The sequence below is a fragment of the Vigna angularis genome, chromosome 1 (assembly GCF_016808095.1).
Source record: "Vigna angularis cultivar LongXiaoDou No.4 chromosome 1, ASM1680809v1, whole genome shotgun sequence".
In the NCBI taxonomy this organism is placed as follows: domain Eukaryota; kingdom Viridiplantae; phylum Streptophyta; class Magnoliopsida; order Fabales; family Fabaceae; genus Vigna; species Vigna angularis.
The window spans coordinates 39,707,294-39,730,511 of NC_068970.1; the positions used below are offsets into that span (position 1 = coordinate 39,707,294).

Consider the following 23,218-nt stretch of genomic DNA (forward strand, 5'->3'; position numbering starts at 1 on the left):
AAAATCGGTGGGAAAACGTCCTAGGCCAAGCAAGTACCGGCGGTTCTGAAAAAACCGCCAGTATTAGCGGGGGTTCTCAGAAATCGTCGGAATTTTCAGGGGTTTTGTAGAAACCGCCGGAATTAGTTGGGGCTTTATGAAAACCGTCGAGAATAGCGGGGCTACTCAAAAACCGTCGGAACTAGCTGGTGTTATCTCAAAACCGCCCCTATTTTTGATGGTTTAGTTTACCGGGGTTTTAAAACCGCCAAGAATTTGTATAGTTCATTTTTTTATTGTAATAAAATTAGATTATAATAAAAATGATTTTATTGACAAAACAAACAATAAATTAATATGAACTAAAATTTAATAATATTATATAAAATAAACTACATTGTTCAACCTAATATCATTCATACAACTAATTGTTCATACATAAAAATTAAAAAGAAAGAGGTTCATTACATATGTTCAATATAGATGTTCAATACTAAAAGTATGACTCATAAAAGTATTCAATAACAATATCTAATTTTTTTTCTTTGTTACATCCATTGTTTGGCCCACTCCCTTGATCAGATACCTACAATATAACATAATAGTTAGTCGATAATATATTTAATAAAAAAATCATATAAATAAATTTAACAATTATTACCGATGATCTTTGAAATACTGCAAATTGTGAAGGCAATGGACCTTGATGATTTTGCAACAAAAGTGTCATGATTGCCTTCATTTCATTGACTTGTGATGTCAATGAAGATACCTATAACAGAACAATTTATTTAAAAAGTTAGAAATATGATACCTAACATGTTAATCTTAAAAGGAACAAACCAAGTAAATATTCATTAACCTGAGATTCTAATTTAACATTAGAAGAAGTCAATGAAGATACCTATAACAGAAAAATTTATTAAAAAGTGAGAAATATGATACCTAACATGTTAATTTTAAAAGGAACAAACCAAATAAATATTTAAATATTCATTAACCTGAGATTGTAATTCAACATTAGAAGGAGTAGATGAAGATGATCCAATATGAGAACGAGCATGGACTCCAAAGACTTTAGATGGGCAAGGACCCAAACCTAGACCGCGAACACGTCCACAATGCTCTTGGCTTCCTAAAACACGAGCCAATGAATCTAAACTTGATATTTCTTTTGATTGAGACGATGTTGTAGATTCATATGTTTGAATTTTTTCCTACATACAACGTAATCAATGATGCCAACATTAAAAACATTGCATTTGTATAAAGAGACAAACTATTGAGTTGGCAGCAATATACTTATATTTAAACTTAAGATGTCTGCAAAAACAGTAGCAAGAATTGCCAATCAATAATTATATCACTAAAGAGATTATGACAATCCAAAGAAAGATCACATCTAATGCTTAACTGTCTAAACTATAATGGTTTCTTACAATGAATGGCTTTGATTTTACAATATAGGAGAGTGATGTAAAAGGAACGAAATCCAACCATCAAAGTACACCACACAGCAAGCATAAAAAGCAAACATAATAGAAGTACTAAAATAGTAAGCACTAAAATGAACAGCGAGTGAAATAACACCAATTTTTGCAAGAGGTGTGTTCATTACAAAGTCACCTTATGAAACAATATGCCAAAATACAACAATTATAGGAAATACTAAAAAGATTGGAACTTCACCAATTTCCCTTGCCTCATCACTGACAAAAGCTCCATTGGTCATCTTATGAGTAGCTATCCAAACTTCTCCTCTACTAACTTTGTGCCCACACTCTTTTTCCTATAAAAAATAACAAATGCTTATTAGGTATGTTATAAATATTATGAGAAATAGAAAATTGAAGATAAATAACACTTCACCATTTCTTCTCTCTTCCTTGCAATGCTCTTGGATCCCCCTGTGTGAGCAAGAGTTTGTTTTGTCCTATTGTGTTTATTTTTTAGGGCAATCTCCTAACATTGTGATAAGAAAAGTTATTAAATCATAACAAAATTTTATGAAAAGAGATATAGGTTTTACCTTTGTTCTTTCATCAAGTCGATAGTCAACAAAAGAAGCCCAATGATCTCTATCTATGCCTTCTAGAGCCATGGCAATCAATTCATCTCTAGTACGGGTGCCATCATCTCTTTGTTGCCACAATTCTTGGCGACAATCTCTCCATTTATGATTAAGCACTTTCAAGATGTAATTGATTTGAATATCGGAATTCACTACAAACTTTGCCTTCAAAACAGATTTTAATAAAAAAATTAACAACAATTACCCAATAAATAAATTTTGGATGCCTTCTTTGTAATGGTATTTTGAATTTACATTACTTACTTGAATTGTATTTTGAATTATGTCTTCTTTGTAATTTTTAGGAATCTTCTTCCAAGTAGAATAACAAATAGGGAATACCTTGAAGTTTCTAGCGATACTTCCCAAGAATCGATTCAATAATGCGCCACCATCTCCAATTGGTTGATATTCCTCATTCCAACGTACAATAATCCTTTCATTTTGAGGCAAATTCCAAACATCATTTGTTTTTAAGTGTTTGGTAGTCATCTTATATTGGTCATCTGTGAAGAAAGAAAATTTGTGTCAAATATTCTTGTGTCAAACAACTTCAGCAGTAACTATTCATATAAGTAACATAATGAAACCATTAATATGTTGAACTTGTGTCTTACCAATAACATCAACCAACCATGCTCCCTTGTGTGTTGGTGGCCTTTTTTGTTCAACTTCCAACAAAGTATCCTGATTTTCATCTTGTTCATGTTCATCTTGTACATGAGAATTTCCTCTTACTTGAAGTGGTGAATGAAGAACCTCTTCATTTGAGGGCTACACAAAGGAAGATATATTAATTATAGTGGCATACTTCTTTAAATTCAGATTTAAAATCAGTACATCAGGTCAACATTGACTTAAACTGGTGCCAAAAGAAACTAGATTGAGGAAAAGTAGAGTTGGAATTGTAATCCATAAACGTGAGAGACTAGATAGGTGTAAGGAAATTAAAGAGAGAGACACTTATGAATAAGATCCGAGGAAGAGAAAAACTAAGTTATTTCACACTTCAAAAAATTAGCTTTAAACTATCCAACCAATGGATGGCTCAATCATACTCAAACAAAGAACACTGAGTAGAATTTCATTTGTTGTTTCATAGTGTAGTAGGTATTAATTTTCTGCTTCAGATTAGTATGAGTATGATAAGTCTAGTGTAGTTTTGATTTTTGCTTTGCTACTTAGTTTGTACTAACCAGTTTTTCTTTTGATTTGATTAGCAACTTGAGTTTCTACTAACTAGTTTGTAACTTTTCTGACCTAGTATGATTTTGGTATGCTGTTTTTACTAGTGTATTAGTTGATTTTTCATTTACTTTTTGCTAGCTTTGACTAACATTTTACTATTATTACAGTTTTAATAGATGATTTTTGCTTATTCTTTTTGCTGTTTTAAACTTTCTGCTCTAGTTTTGATTGAGTAGTTAGTTTTACCTAGTAGCTTTTATTTTTATTTTTTAGTGCTATTTTCATTTCAGATTTAGATTTAATTTGCTAACTTTATTTTGACTAACATGTTTACTAACAATTTTCCCAGCCATACAAGTAGAATCACCTTCCCAGCCATACAATTAACATGTGATTCCAATACTGCTCCCCTTACTCCTTAATAAACTCCTTAAGAACCCTTTTCCCTTCTCTACTCCTAATACAAGCCACCAACCCAACAGAAGCACCAGAACTTATATGCTGTAATGTTTTCATTATGCTAAGAAATCAATTTCCAAGGTAGAAGAAACATCACTGTTGATTGCCCCCTCTGTCTCCTAATATCACTAAATCCACTGTCACCACAACACCTCATGGTTTCCATTATTCACTCACTTAATCATAAACTATATCAATTTGAAAGAACCTTGCCCTTATGTCCCCCAATAGCAACATCTTAATGCTAGCCTCACTTATTTAAATCCACCCCTCACTTATACTTTGAAGAAAGACATAAAGTGCAAAACTAATTCAAATAGAAAGCAGCTTCAATTATACACATGATCATCTAGAGATAAGTTATACTATTGAATTGTGGTTGAGAAGATGGGATTATTGAACTAGTTCATCACAGAGAGGAAGCAGGGGATCGCTAGTGATATGGATCGCTAGTGATATAAGTTAATTATTGAAGGAAACAAAACACTTACATCAACTTGAACTAATGAATGAAAAACAAATGCATCTGGGGACTGAATAGGTGCAGGAGTCCATGCTGATTGAAAACCAAATGCATTTGGGGACTGATTATGAGTAGGAGTGCATGTGCTTTGGCTTGTCGAAGGTAGCTTTAGTTTGTATGTTCCTACAAATAAATGAATGTCAAAAAATGATAACAACATGAATAAAACAAGTATTAGACATTTAACAAAAGGGGACTTATTTCTTTGAGGGGCAGAAAGAGAGGGAGAGGGTTGGACTTGAGGAGCTGGTGGATGATTAGTTGTGTGACCCCATGTATGAGAGGCACTTTGCTGTGTATGATGTTTTGTCTCCTTCTTCTTATATGTCATTTTCTTCATCTTCAAATGGTCTACAAACAATTACATAAATAAAAATTAAACCACCTATATAAGATATAATAAAGAAGAAAACAAACAGAATAACTAAATTAAAATTAAAATTAAAACCTTGTTAATGGTATATTTCTTTCATCATCGGGAAATAATGTTTCTAAGTTTTGTTGTTGAAATGGTTCACATTCATGAAATTTGTCAACATCATCTTCACCCATGTTGTACAAGTCTCTAAGCTTTATATGTACAGGGATGCACCAATTTTTATCAAACTCATCTTCTACATAATATACCATTTGTGCTTCTGATGCCTGAATGTATGGTTCATCATCATCATTATCACCGGTATGAATCAAGCGTCCAAAACATACACTTGTAAATCCCAACTCATCAGTCACAATCCCCCTAGAAGTAGTTGTATTAGCCCACATACATTTGAACAAAACAACTGAGAAACGACCATGGTAGTTTATTTCAATTATGTCCACTAATCGACCATAATAAGGCACACCTCCAAATTGCATTTGATTATCACTAGTACTTACATAACTCCTTGTCCCAAATGTACCAAACACTCCACTATTTTGTGTTTTAAGCCATAAGTCACGCTCCAAGATCCTAAACTTGAATCCGTTAACATTGTTGGCACTATATCGCTTTGCAATATCAATTGGACCCATGGCTAAGAATTTGAAATCAGTTGAGTGAAGGCTAGTTGAGTCATTCCTTATCTAAAAGGAAAAAAGAAATAACATGTCCAAGTCAATTATTAATTATAACATAGAATGAAACCAATCAGCAATGGACCCAATATACGTACACAACGTGAAAACCAATCTACAAATTCCCTATGAACTCTCTTGTCTATAAAAGATGATTGTCGACTCTGATTTCTCAATTGTCTCCGTATAGTGTCTCTAAATTCCCTACACGAAGTGTCCAAATTATACATAGTTACTTTCTAATAAAAGACTAATTAATACAATTGATCAAGTGAAAATACTTATTGAAGAAATGGATCAACTATGGCACTGTTTGTTAAGATATGACGATGTGCCTGTAACTTTTCCTTTTCAGATAAAGTGAAATAAGTGAAACCTCCAACTGCTTTTCCGATCGATGGGAATAAAGTGCTTACAGTACAAGAGCCAATACTCGGTACATCATCAACACGACGCAATCTATTGAACACAGTCTCAATTCCATCTAAGTATCTAGAACAAAAAGTTAAGCACTCTTCAGCCAAGTACCCTTCAGCTATTGAGCCTTCAGCTTGTGCCTTATTACGCACATAAGACTTCAATTTTCCCAAGTACCTCTCAATAGGATACATCCATCGATATTGGACAGGTCCTCCATGCTTGGCATCTTCTACTAAATGCACAATCAAATGAACCATCACTGTGAAAAAAGAAGGAGGGAATAACATCTCCATGTGACATAATGTGAGGACAACTTTATCTTGTAATTGGACAAGTTGATCTATCTTCAAAACTTTATTACATAATTGTTTAAAAAAAGAGCATAGATCAATCAAAATAGAGGACACTTCTTTAGGGAGTGTCTTTCTTATTGCCAAAGGAAGAATTTGCTCCATCAACACATGTGAGTCATGACTTTTTAGTCCTCCAATCTTACGTTGTTTGACATCAACACATCTACTGATGTTACTTGAGTAACCATCAGGTACAGTTATATTCTTCAAAGTTTTTAGAAATATATCCTTATTTACATTTGACAATGTATATATACCAGGAAGATATCTACCATTCTCATCAGGCCACAGATATGGTCTAATACCCCAAAGTTGTAAGTCCTTTCTTGCCTTTAGATTGTCTTTGCATTTATTATTTGTACTATCATTCAACAATGTAAACAATATATTATCACAAACATTTTTTTCAATGTGCATAACATCCAGATTGTGGTGCAATAAGTTATCTACCCAATAAGGAAGGTCAAAAAATATACTCTTCTTTCGCCATTGTAGAGTATCTACCTTAGGATGATCAACTCTGCGTTGTCTTTTTGACCTTTCTTCAACTATAGGTTCTTTCCCAAATTCAACGTGAACATTCCCAAGTTGTTGTAGGATATCATGTCCTGAGATTGCCATTGGCTGGCTTCTATTTTCAATAGTTCCATCAAACCTGCTATGAGCCAATCTGAACTTATGTCTTCCATCTAACCACCGACGATGACTTATAAAACAAAATTTCCCACCTTTGACAAGCTTCTTAGGAGTAGTGTCAAAATTACATCTCGGACATGCCAATCCTATATGTGTGTTCCATCCAGATAAGGTTCCAAGTCTTGGAAAGTCACTAATAGTCCACGATATGGCTGCACGCATATCAAATACTTCATTTCCATATGAATCAAAAGTTTTAATTCCAGTGTTCCACAACTCCTTCAATTCTTCTATTAATGGTTGTAAGTAAACATCAATATCATTGCCCGGTGCTCGCTTTCCAGGAATGATCATGGACAAAATGAATGAACTTTGTTTCATACACATCCAAGGAGGAAGGTTGTATGGTATGACAACAACTGGCCAAATATTGTGATTGGTGCTCAAGTTCCCATATGGATTGAACCCATCAGTAGCTAAACCGAGTCTCACGTTTCGAGGGTCTAAGGCAAATTGAGGGTGCATCAAGTCAAATTTCTTCCATGCTTCAGAATCTCTTGGATGTCTTAACATGCCTTCATCCGTACTTTCTGATGCATGCCATCTCATGTGCTCAACTATTTTAGATGACAAAAACATCCTCTGTAATCGAGGCTTCAAAGGAAAATACCTTAACACCTTTGTAGGAATCTTCTTTCGCTTATTAACAACAACATCGCCACCAATTGTATTTCTCTTTTTTGGCTTCCATCTTGATGTCTTACATTTCTTACAAGAATCTTTATCTTTTTCTTCTCCAACATACAACATACAATCATTCGGGCAAGCATCAATTTTGGTGTAATGAAGACCAAGCTTGCTAATCACTTTTTTGGCTTCATAGAATGAATTTGGAATTTTAGCATGTTCAAATGCATCTGCTAGCAATTCCAGTATCATGGACATAGCTTTGTCACTTATTCTGCATAGACATTTGATGTGATACAACTTCGCCAAGAAAGAAAGTTTTGAATATTTATCACATCCTTCATATAAGCTTTGTTGTCCATCTTGCATTAATTCAAAAAAATTTGTCCCATCATAACTTCTAGTATGGCTTGACTCTGCACCCATATTATCATTAATCATTTCACACATATTATCATTAATTTCAACTCTTCCACCATCTTCTTCGACCATTACTTGAGGAGCTTCGGCCATTACTTGAGGAGCTTCGGCATTTACTCTTCTCTTCCCGTGTAGAAGCCACACTGTATAACCTTTTGGAAAATGTTTAATAATTAAGTGCTCATATACTTCTTCACGACTTTGCCATTTCTTAAAATTGCATTTCTGACATGGACATACTATCTTTCCCCTAACACCACTATTAGTGAATGCAAAGTCCAAGAAGGTATTCAATCCTCTCATATATTGATTTGTATTTCGAGGCATGTCTATCCATGATCTATCCATTACAACGACCTCTGTTCATGCCAAGAGGATTGGAAGGTTAGAATAAATGACGATATTCAACGAAATACACTACATGAGATGAATTTACTAAACTTTGAGAACTAATCTAAGGAAAATCATTTACAATCGACTTTCCTTTTATGGGGAAAGTCAATTCATAATCCCTTAGATCAAGGGATTTATTTCAGGAGCTAATTTCACAATTAGATACTTTATTAGGATTGATTTTGTTTCACTTTTTATCTACATAAATCATATTATAAACTCTTGACAAACTAACCAGCTTATCGTTCCAATTTCTTAACAACATTTGAAGAAGGAACTTTAGATTTTAAGGAAAGAATATTTTAGGAGTAATATTAAGGAAATAATACACAACATAAAGAAATACAAGTAATTGACAAGAACATTTTTCAAAAATGAGGACAAAGTTGGAATTTTTTGTATTACCACTTGAGATTTTTTAGCAGAATAGTCTCCAAATCTTGTAACACAGCTAATAGGACTCCCTGATACACAAGAAGTGAATACAAAAATGTTGTTATACAATTGATTATGAATTTTTATATCATCAAAATAAATTAGAATATATACAAGAATAAACTTACTAAAAAGAATGAAATTGATCTCCCAACATAAGTTGTGCCAACAAAAAAATTCACAAAATATGAAAAGTTCTAATGTTGATTGAACAAAGCAAAGAGAATTAAAAAAATGAGTGAAACTTTGATTAAGATCAAGAACACGTAATAATGATGAATGTAATAAAATAGACTAAATTATGTAACAAAACAACCCTAATCAACCAACCTATCATATCCAATAAAAGCACACTTTGTGAGTCAACAGCGTCTACAATTTTGAACTCTGTTTTCCTGTCTCCTAATTATTTCATCAGTGAAAACATTTGTACTTTTAGTTATATGGTTATTAGTAACTTTATCTGGCTATTTTTAATTTGGAGGAGAGTTGAAAACTTTGGAGAATTCTGCTACATGCAGAGTGGGCAGTGCTGGTTTCACTTTCAAGGGTCACCTCCTATGATTGATTTAAAGAAACACTCCTATCTCATGCCCCACCACCATTCCCACAACTTATTTCATTCTCCTCTTTTCAACTCTCTCTCACAACCACATCCTCCTCTCTTCACCTTCTGCAGATTCTCCCTTTTTTTTCTTTTTCCTTCTTTTTCACATCCACAATTTCTATTTTCATTAATTTAAACCATCACCTCTAACTTAACACAATTTTTCTCACTCTCATGCTTCAACTCACAGAGTATTTCGCTTGTTGACCCTCTAACATCAGACACCTCTATTCTATCTATAGTCAGCTTCCCATATTGTATTTTATTATACTGCATGATTTTGTCATATTTTAACATATTTAAATGCAACTGCACCAAATGATATTATTTCATGTGAATTGTTTTGGAGTTTCTCCAAAGTGGCTCAAATTGATTCTTTCTATACAATCCCACAGCCCAAATAAGACTGATTTAAGAATCGAAAGCTACATAACCAATCAAGTGTTTAAAGGTATCAATCTCCATTAGGTTATTGTTTTCTTCAACTGCTCTTTACTTCACCAACTTGTTATTCCCTTAATGGATATTAATGACAAAGCTTAATCGATTTGACTAAAACAAAATTGAGAAAAGAAGCTTTTGTGTTTATATTAATGTCGAAATATTATAGAAAGATGCTTTATAAAGAATAAGACTTTTTTTTAATGAAGATGTAATAATAATAGCAAGTGTGTTACTTACTGACCTAATATCTAAGGGTGGTAAACCAGACCTATATATATGGTGTAATGTTACTGTGAATAATGTTTTTTTTTTAGTGCAAGCAAGTACTAGGCTAGTGCATAGATGGCATCTTACTTTGAACCTCAAAATCACTAACAGTGCATATGCTGATTGAAAAACAAATGCATTTGGGGACTGAATATGAGTAAGAGTGCATATGCTTTGGTGACAATACAACAATTTTATCACTAACAGACACTGAGTATAAAAGAAATTAACTTTAATAATATTTAAGGTATTCAAGAGACCATGTTCCCTACTGGTCTCTATTTTCTGAAAGTATAATCATTTATTAAAATGACAAACAGATCTCTCTCTCAACCTCTGTTATTTATAGATGATATCCACTACATTATATTCTCTTGTTGCCCTTTTACACTCAACATTTAGTATCATTACAACAGTGTCGATCTTAAATCTCTGCAGTACAAGTTTCCCTTAATAAAAAAAGTCAGCATCCTTTAAATGAATAGTCCCCATAAACAGTACTTTGAATCTAAAAACTAAGTTCTCAACAAGCAAAAAGAATATACAGTTTTTGGTTATATATTGGAAAATACCACTAATGTATCAGTGATGCGCTAAAGAAACCTTGCATATATGAACATCTCGGTTAATATTCAAGCTTTCAGCCTGTAATATATAATATAGCATTTAAAAATTTAAAGCTATAGTGAAGGCCATTTATGAACTTATCCATTAAAATTAGAAAAGAACCTTCTTAGTTATCTTGTCCACTTCATCAATGTAAACAATCCATTATTGAGCTGCTTGAACATTGAACTCTGCTGCCTATATGGGAAAAACCAAACTCACAAATAAGAAATGGCAAGTAGAACTAGAAACAACACAAGATATCTTCTGAAAATGCTTAAATTATAAGTAAGTTTAATAACAAAAGTATTCCTCAACAAAGTGGTTTGGGTAGGGCATATGATGTACAGGGACATAAATATCATCAAAGAATCCAAGACTTACTGTCAGCCATAGATTCAGAATTATTAAGCAGGACTATCATGAATAAATCAATATTTGACAATCAATTAACATTTCAGATAAAGCAGATAGTGGATGGTGTTGTTTCATGATGAAAAAAATAGGTTGTTTTCAGTGTCACATTACAGATACAGAAATACAAAAACTAGCTCTGGTAACAACTCCATAGAAAGTCACATTATTCTTTTAGAACACACTTTTAGCGTCAATTAAATTCATAGTTATCGATCCTTATAGAATAGCATGATGATTGACTGTTAGGTTCCTAGATAGAGGAAACCAGGAAAAACCCACTACATAAAATAAATAAGCAAACAGGTTGGTTTTCTCCCAAGAAGAGAAGAACTCAACAAGGATGAACAAGATATGCTACCGCGTCAAAACACCCAGAATTCTAACAAGATCCAATGCATTAGTGCTAGAATAATGAACAAACACACCTAACCAAGAGTGATACTACCTTGCCTCATCTAAATTGTTAAAGAACAACTTTGAACATCAATATGTAGGCCTTTATAAAGATTTCATTACAACAACTACAATGTCAGGATCTTATAATAAACTCTCATGAAGTCTTATTTTACTTTCAATGGGTATCATCATGCCACATCACTTATAAGCAACTCTTACAAGTTTTGTTCCAACGGTGGAGTTCAATGTTTGAAGAAATATGAGACATACAACTTCTATGATCCTACCAATGTTGAAATACCAGCAGCACCAGCACCAAATGTGTCTGCTCTTCCTCCTCCGATAGATACCTTGTCTATAAAAGGTAAACGTCAACTCCTTCTTGAAATGTTGAAACTCAAAATTTGATGATTTTAATAAATTCTAAGAAATTAGTTATTAAAATTGAGATGCATCCAAAGATATCAGATTTTGGCATGGCAAGATTAGATTGTGGAGTTCAATGTTAGATTGTGGAGTTCAATGTTTCAAAAATTATTATTAAAGTGTTAGACCAAACCAGAGACAAAATGTTTTGAGTTAGCACAAAAAGATCGAACATTAGTCGATCGAACAAACAAAGAACGAGAGAGCCAAAACCGGACAGCCAAGATCGAACACAGTCTTACCTTGACGGTCAGTGCGGGAGCCCACTAGAGCACCTCGAACTCGCTCAACCCACAAATGCCTCGACACCTCCACCTCGATGCCTCAACCTCGACGTCTCCACCTCGACGCTCCACCTCGCAGAAGAAGACGAACACGAAGCCAAGCCAAAGAAGAAGCCCAGCAGGAGAAGATTGTGGTACGGAGTAGGGTTTGGCGGAAATTTTGATGAAGACGAGGAGAAGGTTTTAGGGTTCAAAAGTATCTGAAACTAGAACAGATGTTACTAAAACGAATGACCAAAGGCGTGGGGAAGGGGATATGGGTGCGTAGGTATTATAAAATTAAAAAAAAAAAATTTTAGGGGCGGTTTTCCATAAACCGCCGGGAATTATTCGGGGTTTCTAGAACCGCCGGAAAATAACTCCTCCTAAAATTAATTATTTTTGTAGTGATAAAAGGATTAACTTAATGTAAAAGGTGTTCTTTTTCTGAACCAATTTCATCTCACATTTTGTAAGTTCAACCTCTTTTTTACTTATTTTAATGAGAATCTCAAATATACCAAGTTTGTATTTTTGTTTCTTTTGCGTTTTGCGTTTGTGATAAAGATGAGAATGGAAACACATTAACAATGGATAAAGTGTAATATAAACGATGGTAATGTTCTAGTTAGGACAAATCATCTAGAAGCAACTAAGTCATGGGAGCTTACAGTTTGGCATTCGAAATTTGTGGTGGTGTGGAATGATGGATGGGTTGGGGTTTTGAAGTGATATATAGTGATGGAAGATGTGTTTAAAGGTTCTCTAAGAGAGGTTGGGGCAACTCTTGGAGGAAGGTGGCTAGAGGAGGCCATTTGGGTTGTTCTAGCCTAAGGTGATCTAAAACAAGTAGTATGACACAAAAATGACAGCATAACTTTACTCTAAATCAAAGGGAATTACATGATGGAGAGCACTCTACTTATAGGCTAAGGTGTTTCAAAATGGGCAGAAACTTTAACCTAAAAGTGCCACCTTGGTTGGCTTGGAGAACAAGAAGAAATCCTCTCCAATACGAGGGAGACAAGTGGCAAAAATCCTCTCAAGTGAGAGAGTGACAAGTTGTCACTACATATGGAAAAACTCTCCATTCCTAGAGTGACACATGGACACTAACTAGGAGGAAAACTCTCCAATGGAAAGCCTCCACATGTCTAGGATGAAATCTTGCTCCCTTGTTCTCCAAGCTTAGCCAAAATGTTGACCCCTTGGTCAACACACCCATTTTGGATGTCCAAGCATAGTCAACTTTGGGTCACTGCCCTTTGTTGACTTGTTTGGTCAAAATCTTATTCTACTTGACATAAAATACAAGGCCCAATTGAAATCCTACACTATTAGGCCCATCATAATACAAAGCCCAAATAAAATCTAGATTACTTGGCCTAAAATTTAAGACCCAAAATTATTCTTACTCTACTAAGTCTTCATGATGGCTTAAGATGGTCCAAAAGAAAGAGTCTAGGCCCATCTTCTATAGATGTCTCCAACTATTCATGAATATGCTAGGTCATGGCTAGGGGTATGCCATCATCCCCTCACTCTTGAAAAGGATTTGCCCTTAAATCTTCAACATGGGCTAAAGGCAACTTCCTTTTCTTCATAATTTTCAATTATTCCTTATTTTTCCACCAGGGTCAAATATCCATTTTATAATAGAAGTTAGAAAAAGTGCTATAATAGTAAGTATGTGAAGGATATAGCTCCCAATAAGGATACACCTTAAATCAAATGAATGATTAAGGTCTTGGAAAGTTGGAGCATTTTTCTTGAAAATTTTATTTCCCACACAAGGATACTTTGGGTCTTTTCTTTCCATGCTTCTAGAGGAAGATGGCAAGGAGACCTTTACACTTTTACATAAGCTTTTGGCTCTTAACATCATAATTTTCTTGTTGGTGCATTCTTAAGACTTGTGTATCATGCTTTAACACTTTGAACAAAAGGTGTCTTTTATTTTCTTTTTATATTCTTCTTTTTCTCTTTCTTTTTCTATTTTCTTTCTCATTTGTGCTTGATCCTCTTCCACATGAGAAGGTGTGAGAGGATAAATTCCAAACTTTATTTTATTGTGAGTTATGGTTATCTCATTGGTGTGGCCATTATGTAGAGATTCTCTATCAAAAAGCCAAGGTCTTTCCAACAAAATGTGACAAGCATCCATAAGCACTATATCACATAACACACTATCTTCATAATGCCCTATGGATAGCTTGACCATCACTTGTTGATTAACTTCCAATTCCTTGTCCTCATTGATCCATTGAAGTTTATAAGATTGAGGATGGGGAAAAGTAGTTAATCCAAGCTTGTTAACTAACCTAGTGCTACAACAGTTTGAACATGAGCCACTATCCATGACAAGGAAACATGTTTTGTCTAAGAATTTACATCTAATGTGGAAAATGTTATCTTTTTGTGTGTGCTCTTGTGAACTAGGTTGATTATGGAGAACACTTCTTATCATAAGAAGTTCTCCCTCACAAGGATGGGCATCCTTACTTGCGCTTTCTTCTTGTTTCTTTGCGTCACTTCTCTCACTCTCACTTTCACTTTCCTCATCTTGTCTACTATATACATCAATACCCCTTAATATCATGGTCTTTTTGGTAAGGCATTGTGATGCAATGTGACATCTACCAAGACACTTAAAACACTTAATTTTACTAGTGCGAGTGTGAGATGATGTTCCCACCCTTGGCCTCTCTTTTTCTTTCTCTTCTCTCTTCTCTCTCCCTAGATTCTTAGAGGGTTCTTCTTCTACCACTTGCTTACCCTCCCTCTTGTAGTCTTTCTTAACACTAGAGTTAGAGTAGAAAGCTTTCAAACCTTTTCTTAAAAGTTGTCGCTCTACCTTAATCCAAATTTGTACTAAGTCATTTAAGTCTTGGTAGAGCAACAATTCCACTTTATCTCTAATTTCAAGATTGAGACCACTTAAAAACCTAAAGACAGTGGTCTCTTCTTCCTCTCCAATTCCTGTCCTCATCATGTAGAGTTTCATCTTTTGCCTATAGCTCTCTATGCTCATGTTTCTTTGTTGGATCCTTTGGATTTTGTCCATTATCTCCCTATGATAGTATGAGGGAGTGTGCCTTCTTCTCATGGAACTTTTCAAGTCATTCCAATAGGTGACTTGGGAAAATTAGAGAGCATTCTCTCTCACAAGGGAAGTCCATCAATACATGGCATTCTCTTAGAAACTCAAAATGGCCAATGTTACCTTTCTCTTCTCACTCACTTGATGACACTCAAAGAGTTGTTCAACCTTCATTTTCCAATCTAAATATGCCTCAACATCTTCTTTTCCATGAAAATGGGGGAGGTCTACTCTAACATCTCTTGGAGTGTGTTCTTTATCATGAATTCTAAGTGGGTGAGGTTGATAGTATTGGTTTGTAAGCCTACTATCTACCTCATGGTATGTAAGTTGAGTTGGAGTTTTAGAACCCCTCCTTGTATGACTCCTACTTCTCTTTATTTCCTCTTGAGCTTTTTTTTGTTTCTCATTAAGGACTCTAAGTTCTTCTTCCAACTTAGCAAGATACTCTTCTCTTTCAATTCTTTCTTTTTCTTTGAGAAGAGTTTCTTGCCTTTGCCAAATTTTAAGTGATTTAGCTCTTTTGCTAAATTTTTCAAAGTGGTTTTTACATCCCCACTAGAGTCACTTCCAATTTCATAGGAATTAGTCTTAGGCATCCTTAAAGGTTTTCAAAAAGATGCAATGCAACTAACAAATACTTAAATTTCAAAGGAAGTTCATTAAGAGACTTAAGGAGGCAAAATACACCCAAGTTCACTTCTAGGAAAGGGAGGTGAATCATAATGGATTTCTTAAATACCAAACCTTTCCTAGCCAAAGTTTACCTTACCCACTCTTGAACCAAATTTCTCAAAGGGAACTAAAGTTGAAATTAAAGTTGACACACACTAAGTTATCACAATTAAAGAAAGCAAATAAACTAGTTATCACAATTCAAAACTTTTATTGGTGCAATAATGCAGTATCTTCCATTGTCAGTAGCCACAACTGCACAAAGTATCCTTCCAACGGCAGACCAACAAAATCAGCCCCAGCACAATCATGAGACCAGCAAGAAGATCAACTTCAACATCCAGAAAATCCTTATAAGGAGTATTAGTATTTTAGGAATTTCAGACATTTGATATTATTAGTAACTTGTTAGATATCTTATATGATGGAAGACTATTATGTATGGATCCAACAAACTATTATGTATGAAGACTATTATTATTCCATAAATATATGAATGTACGAGAGAATATTGTGCATCTTTAAAATGTTTGGATTTGTATGATTGAACTGATTTTACAAGCATGTGGGATCTTTACACCACGTCATACATTTAAATCTGCTAACACAGTTACATACGGATTTTTTTCGTATGTACAATCCGTATGTAACATCCGTATGTAGAATCCGTATGTAACATCTGTATGTAATATATGTAATACCCGCATGTAATGACATACAGATTTATCGGTATATAGGTTATCTACGACCACATTACATATGAATTTTTGTCCGTATGTAATCCGTATGTAACTCATCATTACATACGGATTTTTGAGCTTACATACGAATTTTGGTCGTATGTAATAGCGATTTTTCTTATAGTGAAAGTTAGAAGAACTTTGGTTCGTCCAACCAACCAACTAAAAAAATGCAATTTACTAAGAAATAAAGGTTCTTGTTAGGAGATGGGATTGAGAACCAAAGACTCCCCCAAGACACCTAACAAGGTCGTGAGTTACAAGAAAAAAAAAAGAGAAAGATTACAAAGCCAAAAATTACAACCAAATCAAAGTTTCCTCCCAAGGTGTTTCTCTCCTTTCCTTTTGGCTACCACTCTAGACTTCAAGCTCCCTTTAGGTATCCACCACCTAGAAGGCTACCTCTACGATATTGGACCACCTCACAAAGAGAACCTACACCACACAAAGTAACCAAAACCAAAATTGTGCAAGAAGAAACAAGGAATAAAAGCAATAAAAAGGTCTAAAAACAAGAAAGGCTTTGCAAAAGGAATTTAATTATGACAAAATTACGAAATCCAAGAAGACAACCAAGAAATTAAAGGTTAAGAAAGAAAGGTTAACACTCAAAAGAAGTCCTAATGAAAGGTGCTAGAATAGATTCACAAAACAAAAATTACTAGAAGAAAATTAAGAGGAAAATCCCATAAACGATGAGCAAAACGTTCCAAATAGGTTGCACAAAAACAATGGTAGTGGTCTACGCACAATTTTTTTTAGCACTTTTTAGGCTCTCTATTTGTACTCTTTTGAGGCCTTTTGCTTAAAAGCTTTTAGCACTTCTTTTTCCATTCTTTTAAGGTGCAAAATAAGACCACCACACACTTGTAACAAAGGTGATATATGGGTTTTGAAAGCCTGTTAACACGTTGGCAAGTGTACCAAATTGTATCAAGTAATATAAATTGGTAAGACTAAGTATTGTTTCCCAATAGACTCATGTTTACTTAACAAGTGTGTAATACCTTAATTAATTAAGACTCAAAAGCTATTTTGTTGGTATTTAAATGCAAATGCAACAAAAGTAAATATGAATGCAAATTGATCAATTGAGGCTTGACACAAGAATGAATTGATGAGGTTGATAATATGAGATGATGATGTTGTTGGGGTTAGATTTCACCTACTTCACTTTCATGCATATTAGAATTCATCTTCTTCATTGGAATGTTAATTTCACTTTCTAAATTACTTAGAACCCGATGTCTCAACGTAAAAAGCCTAGTCTTGATTATTAGACAACAATCCCTGGAAAATCCTAACAATCAATTCCACATTAAGAAAAGAAGCTTAAGACAACCAAACGTCTTATCCTTATCCCTAGGCAATATTCCCTTTGGCTGAAATCCTTCGGATCATGATTCATAAGATATTTCCCAATACTCAAATAAATCAAACATCAAGTCATGAGTGGACAAAACATAACAAGCATTAAGCATAGGAGAAAATCACTAACACTCAATGAAAGAAGCATAAAATGTTTAAACCATATTCAAATACATGAAAATTTAGAGGTTACATCATCCCCAACAACAAATACAATGGAAGAATGAATGAATGAAAACCCTAGAAAGTGAGAAGGAAAGCTCATGCATGCCCAATCTTTCTCCAAAGGGTCGAAATCAACTTTTTTGTGCTTCAGTCGTCCAAAGATGTGAACCCTAGAGTGTAGAAACACTTAAATAAAACCAAATTGGATCATGGGCCAACGTTGTTGGCGCTCAGCACCCCAGCTAAGGGCACCCAGGCGCGACTGCGAAGAGACTAGCCCTCAACATCCTGCTGAGGGCAGCCAGGCGTCCTGCGGTGTGGCTGGCTGGCTGGGTTCCAACTCCTTGATACTTTTACTTCTCTTCCAATCATCCCAATAACCTACAAAATTGAGGGGATTAGTGATCAAATTCATAAAGTATAACCTCTATTCACTTATTTATCAAATTCAACTAAAACAAGAGTTTAAGCCAGCTTCAAAGTCAAAACGGGTTAATTTAGTATCAAAATAGCATAACAAATAATGGTAAATTCAACCGTTATCAAAGCCATAAAGTAAAGAAACACAAAATAGAAGAGAATCCTACTATAATCAAAAAGGAGTTGAAAACTAGAAACGTCAATGGAGAAAATAATTTTTAAGAGCTTCCCAATGACTTAATGGCAAGTATGAACCCAAAACATCAATGATAAGACCCTCAAATAGTTGTATATGGTGTAGTTTTGCAAACTAAGTTATATTTTTTTTTTATGATTTTTCAAAGTTATTAGAGAAAATTGACAAGAAAAGAACCACACATGACTCTAGACAAACATGGATGGATTAAAAAACTAAAATGACTCAATCAATGAGATGCACCAAATATAAATCAATAAAAGACCCAACAAAATTTTAAAAACACATAAATCAAACGAAAAATGGAAATCGAATTGTGAAAATGGAATGGTTCCAAAAGATAGTAGAAACTAGAACCATAAAATACAAAAAAAATGAACAAGTAAAAACTAACAAAAACACAAGAAAGGAAAGCATTAAACAACAAGGAAATAACAATGGATCAAGACCAAGAAACTTAGCTCTTTGAAGAACCAAGGCTTTGATACCAAATGATGGCAATGCTCTAGTTAAAACAAGTCAAATCTAGAACCAACCAAGTCATGGGAGCTCACGATTTTGAATGTGGGATTTGTGGTGGTGTGGAATGATGGATGGGTTGCGGTTTTGAAGTGATATATGGTGATGGAAGATATGTTTAAGGGTTTTCTAAGAAAGGTTAGGCCAACTCTTGGAGGAATGTGGTTAGAGGAGGCCACTTGGGTTGCTCTGACCTAGGGTGACCTTAAAAGAGTAGTATGGCACAAAACTGGCAACATAACTTTACTCTAAATCAAAGGTAATTACATGATGGAGAGCACCTCTATTTATAGGCTAAGTTGTCTCAAAAAAGGCAGAAACTTTAACCTAAAAGAGCCACCCTGGTTGACTTGGAGAACAAAGAGAAATCCTCTCTAATAGGAGGGAGACAAGTGGCAAAATCCTCTCAAATGAGAGAGTGACAAGTGGCCACTACGTATGGAAAAACTCTCTATTCCTAGAATGACACATGGACACTAACTAGGAGGAAAACTCTCCAATGGAAAGCTTCCACATGTCTAGGACGAAATCTTGCTCCCTTGTTCTCCAAGCTTAGCCAAAATGTTGACCCCTTGGTCAACACACCCATTTTGGACGTCTAATCATAGTCAACTTTGGGTCTTGGCCCTTTGTTGACTTGTTTGGTCAAAAAATCCTATTCTAGTTGGTCCAAAATACAAGGCCCAATTGAAATCCTACACTACTAGGCCCATTATATCTTGATTGGCTAAAGCATCATTATATCTTGACTAATTTTTCTATGATGAGCAGACATGAGTGATTTACTTGTCCTAGAGAAAAATGCTTTTTGGTGTGCTAGACCATTGTAGTATGATTATTTTGTTTAAGCCAAGTTACATTTTGCTTGAGGACAAACAAAGTTTCAAGTTTGGGATTGTGATAACGGTTGAAAATACCGTTATCTGTGACGCAATTTTAATATTAAATCAACCTTTTTTGGACTTAGAAGCTTGCTTGAACTCATGTTTTTAGTTTAGTTTTATGAATAGGTGAGTAGAGGGTATACCTGATGATTTTATCACTAAATTTCATTGATTTTGTAGGGTTATTGGTATGATTTGGAAGAAGAGCAAAACTATCAAGGAGTTGGAATTCAAGAGGGACAGTAAAAGCATCAGAAAAGGAGAACAAGAGGTCATGCAGGGCGCTGAGTGCTAGCTTTTGTGATGCAGGGCGCCTGGGCGCCCCATTAAGGGCGTTGAGTGCCAGTTTTTGTGTTGTTGGGCGCCTGGGCACCCTAGTAAGGGCGCTAAGCACCAGCTTTCTCCAGCATACCGCCCGGGCGCCCTCTAAGGGATGTTGAGCGCTAGTTTTCTCGCAGTTTCGCTCGATTGCCCCCACTAAGGGCGTTGAGCGCCAGCGACGTTGGCCCATGATTCAATTCAGTCTTATTTAAGGACTTGCATGACCTAGGGTTGGTATCTCTTGATGGCTTGAGCATAGAAACACACTTTTCTCCCCTTGGAGGTAGATTTGGGGATGTGGGAGCTCTCCTCTTCAGTTTCTAGGGTTTTTCTATCTCTTATATTTCATTGTTCATCTAGTTTCTCCATGATAATGGAGAATTAAATTCATTTGTTGTTGGGGAAGATGTAACCTCTAAACTCTCATGTATTTGAATTGATTCCAATTTATTTATGCTTCTTTCATTAATTGTTAGGGTTATTCTTCTTTGCTCTATGCTTGTTATGTTTAACTCATTCATGATATGATCATTGGTTTTCGTGATATGGACACATACGGAGAAACCTAGATCTGGAGAATTGCTCCCAAAAGCAGTATTCCCTAGACATAGGGATATGAGTTTTTGTTATCTTAAGTTTCTAATCGTAATGCAGAATTAGTTACTAATGATACAAGACATTGTGATCTTGTAATTAAGGATAGGCTTTCTTTGCCGAGACATCGAGTTTTAAGTAATTTAGAAAGTGATATTAACATTAATGAAGAAGATGAATTCATATATGCATGAGAGTAAACTAGGTGAAATCTAAACTCCAACAACATATTCATCTTATATTTTAAATATCATCCATTCATTCTAGTTTTTAGCATCAATTGATCAAATTGGATTCATGTTGTTCTTAAGTCCTAATTAGTTAAGCAATTACACAACTGTTTAGTGTCGTGAGTCCTCTGGGATACGATACTTGGTCTTACCATTTTATATTATTTGATACGATTCGGTACACTTTTCTCTTTCTAGGGTTTTTATCTCATTCTTCCATCATTGTACACCTAGGTTCTCCATGAGAATGGAGAACTAAACTCATTTGTTGTTGGGGAAGATGTAACCTTTAAACTTTCATGTATTTGAATATGTTTTGAATTATTTTATGCTTCTTTCATTAATTGTTAGTGATTTTCTCCTTTACTCAATGCTTGTTATGTTTTGATCACTCATAGGATGATGTATGGCTTTCTTTGTTAATGAAGAAGATGAATTCTTATATGCATGAAAGTAAGGACGGTGAAATCTAAACCCCAACAACATTATCATCTCATATTATCAACATCATCCATTCACTCTTGTGTTTAGCCTCAATTGATCAAATTTTACATTCAAGTTATTAGGTTTACTCTTATTGCAATTTAATTTTAATCATTGAAATCGTTCTTTAGTCTTAACTAGTTAAGATATTACACGATTGTTTAGGAACACGAGTCTCTTGGGAAATGATACTTGGTCTTACCATTTTATATTACTTGATACGATTTGGTACACTCGCCAATGAGTTAACAGTGGGTGAAGAACATCGACTTGAAATAATGGTGCATGTGCAACGTTCGGAACTGGAATCACGCTTAATCATCCCTCATTCAGTGATGCAGGAATGCCACCACCACCACCCAAATGGAAATGGAGATGCGAGCTTAATGGGACAGCATGTAACAATAAACTAATTGGAGCAAGGTCTTTCAACCTCGCTTAAGAGACAACGAAAGAAACAATGACAACAATTGATGAAGATGGGCATGGGACTCACACAACGAGCACTATAGGTGATGCTTTTGTTGATAATGCAGAAGTACTAGGAAATGCCAAAGGTAAAGCAGCAGGGATTGCCCCTCATGCTCACTTGGCAATATACAAAGTATGTTTTGGAGAAGACTGCCCAAAAAGCAGTGTATTGGCCGCATTGGATGCAGCTATGGAGGATGGCGTGAATGTAATATGAATATCCCTTGGCCTAAACGAGCCACCTGCATTTTTCAATGATAGCACCACAATAGGCACGTTTGCAGCAAAGCAGAAGGGAATCTTTGTAAGTTGTGCAGTAGGGAACTCTGGTCCCGTTCACGGCCCCAATCTGATTTCATATTGGTAATCGAAAGAGAAAGGAGTTTCTGCACTTAATTTACATTATTTTGACCACTTTGCCCTTATTTAAATTTATTTCCCCTCTTTGCATTTCATTTTTAAATTCAAAAATTAAAAAAATACACTTCACACACGTTTTTAATGCCACATCATTTAAAAAGACACTACAGCATGCCACGTAACACCCTCCTTAACAGTGTCTTCTCAAATTGATGGAAAGCCTCTATTTGATTCAATTTTACAAAAATAAGGACCCAATTGAGACGCCGAAAAAGAAATGGACCTATTTGAGATTCTGGACAAAAATAGGTACCTATCGAAACATTAAACCTTCTTTTTATATGGTTATTTTTTAAAAGTTATGTGGCATTTGATTGTAGTTGTAGAACTGCTAGTTGTAGTCATTGTTAGCATAAAGAAGAAAAAAAAATAAGGGTAGATAAAAGATCCCAAGTAAACAAAGTTTTTAGGAATAAAGTGTTTGGTTATCTCTTGGACATTTGTCTTTGTGTTGTCTAAAGTGTTTTATCAATGGGTGTTTGTCCTTGTACTTGTTTCCTCTTGAGGTTTATCCTAGGGTGACCTCGGTAATTAGCTTTCCATTGAGTTCTTCTAGCTTATAGGTTTCATTCTAGAGGAAGTCTAT

The 23,218-nt window shown here is 34.8% G+C and overlaps 1 protein-coding gene across 1 annotated transcript; it reads right to left on the minus strand.

Moving 5' to 3' along the window:
* Positions 1-331: 331 nt before the first annotated feature.
* LOC128195000 (uncharacterized) lies at positions 332-15,077 on the minus strand. The gene is made up of 6 exons (XM_052871741.1): positions 14,549-15,077; positions 8,591-8,817; positions 981-1,196; positions 842-883; positions 641-751; positions 332-565 (listed from the first exon to the last, which is right to left on the minus strand). Exons 1-6 carry the CDS (start codon positions 15,075-15,077, stop codon positions 473-475), a joined length of 1,218 nt encoding a protein of 405 aa, XP_052727701.1. The 3' UTR covers positions 332-472.
* Positions 15,078-23,218: the final 8,141 nt, after the last annotated feature.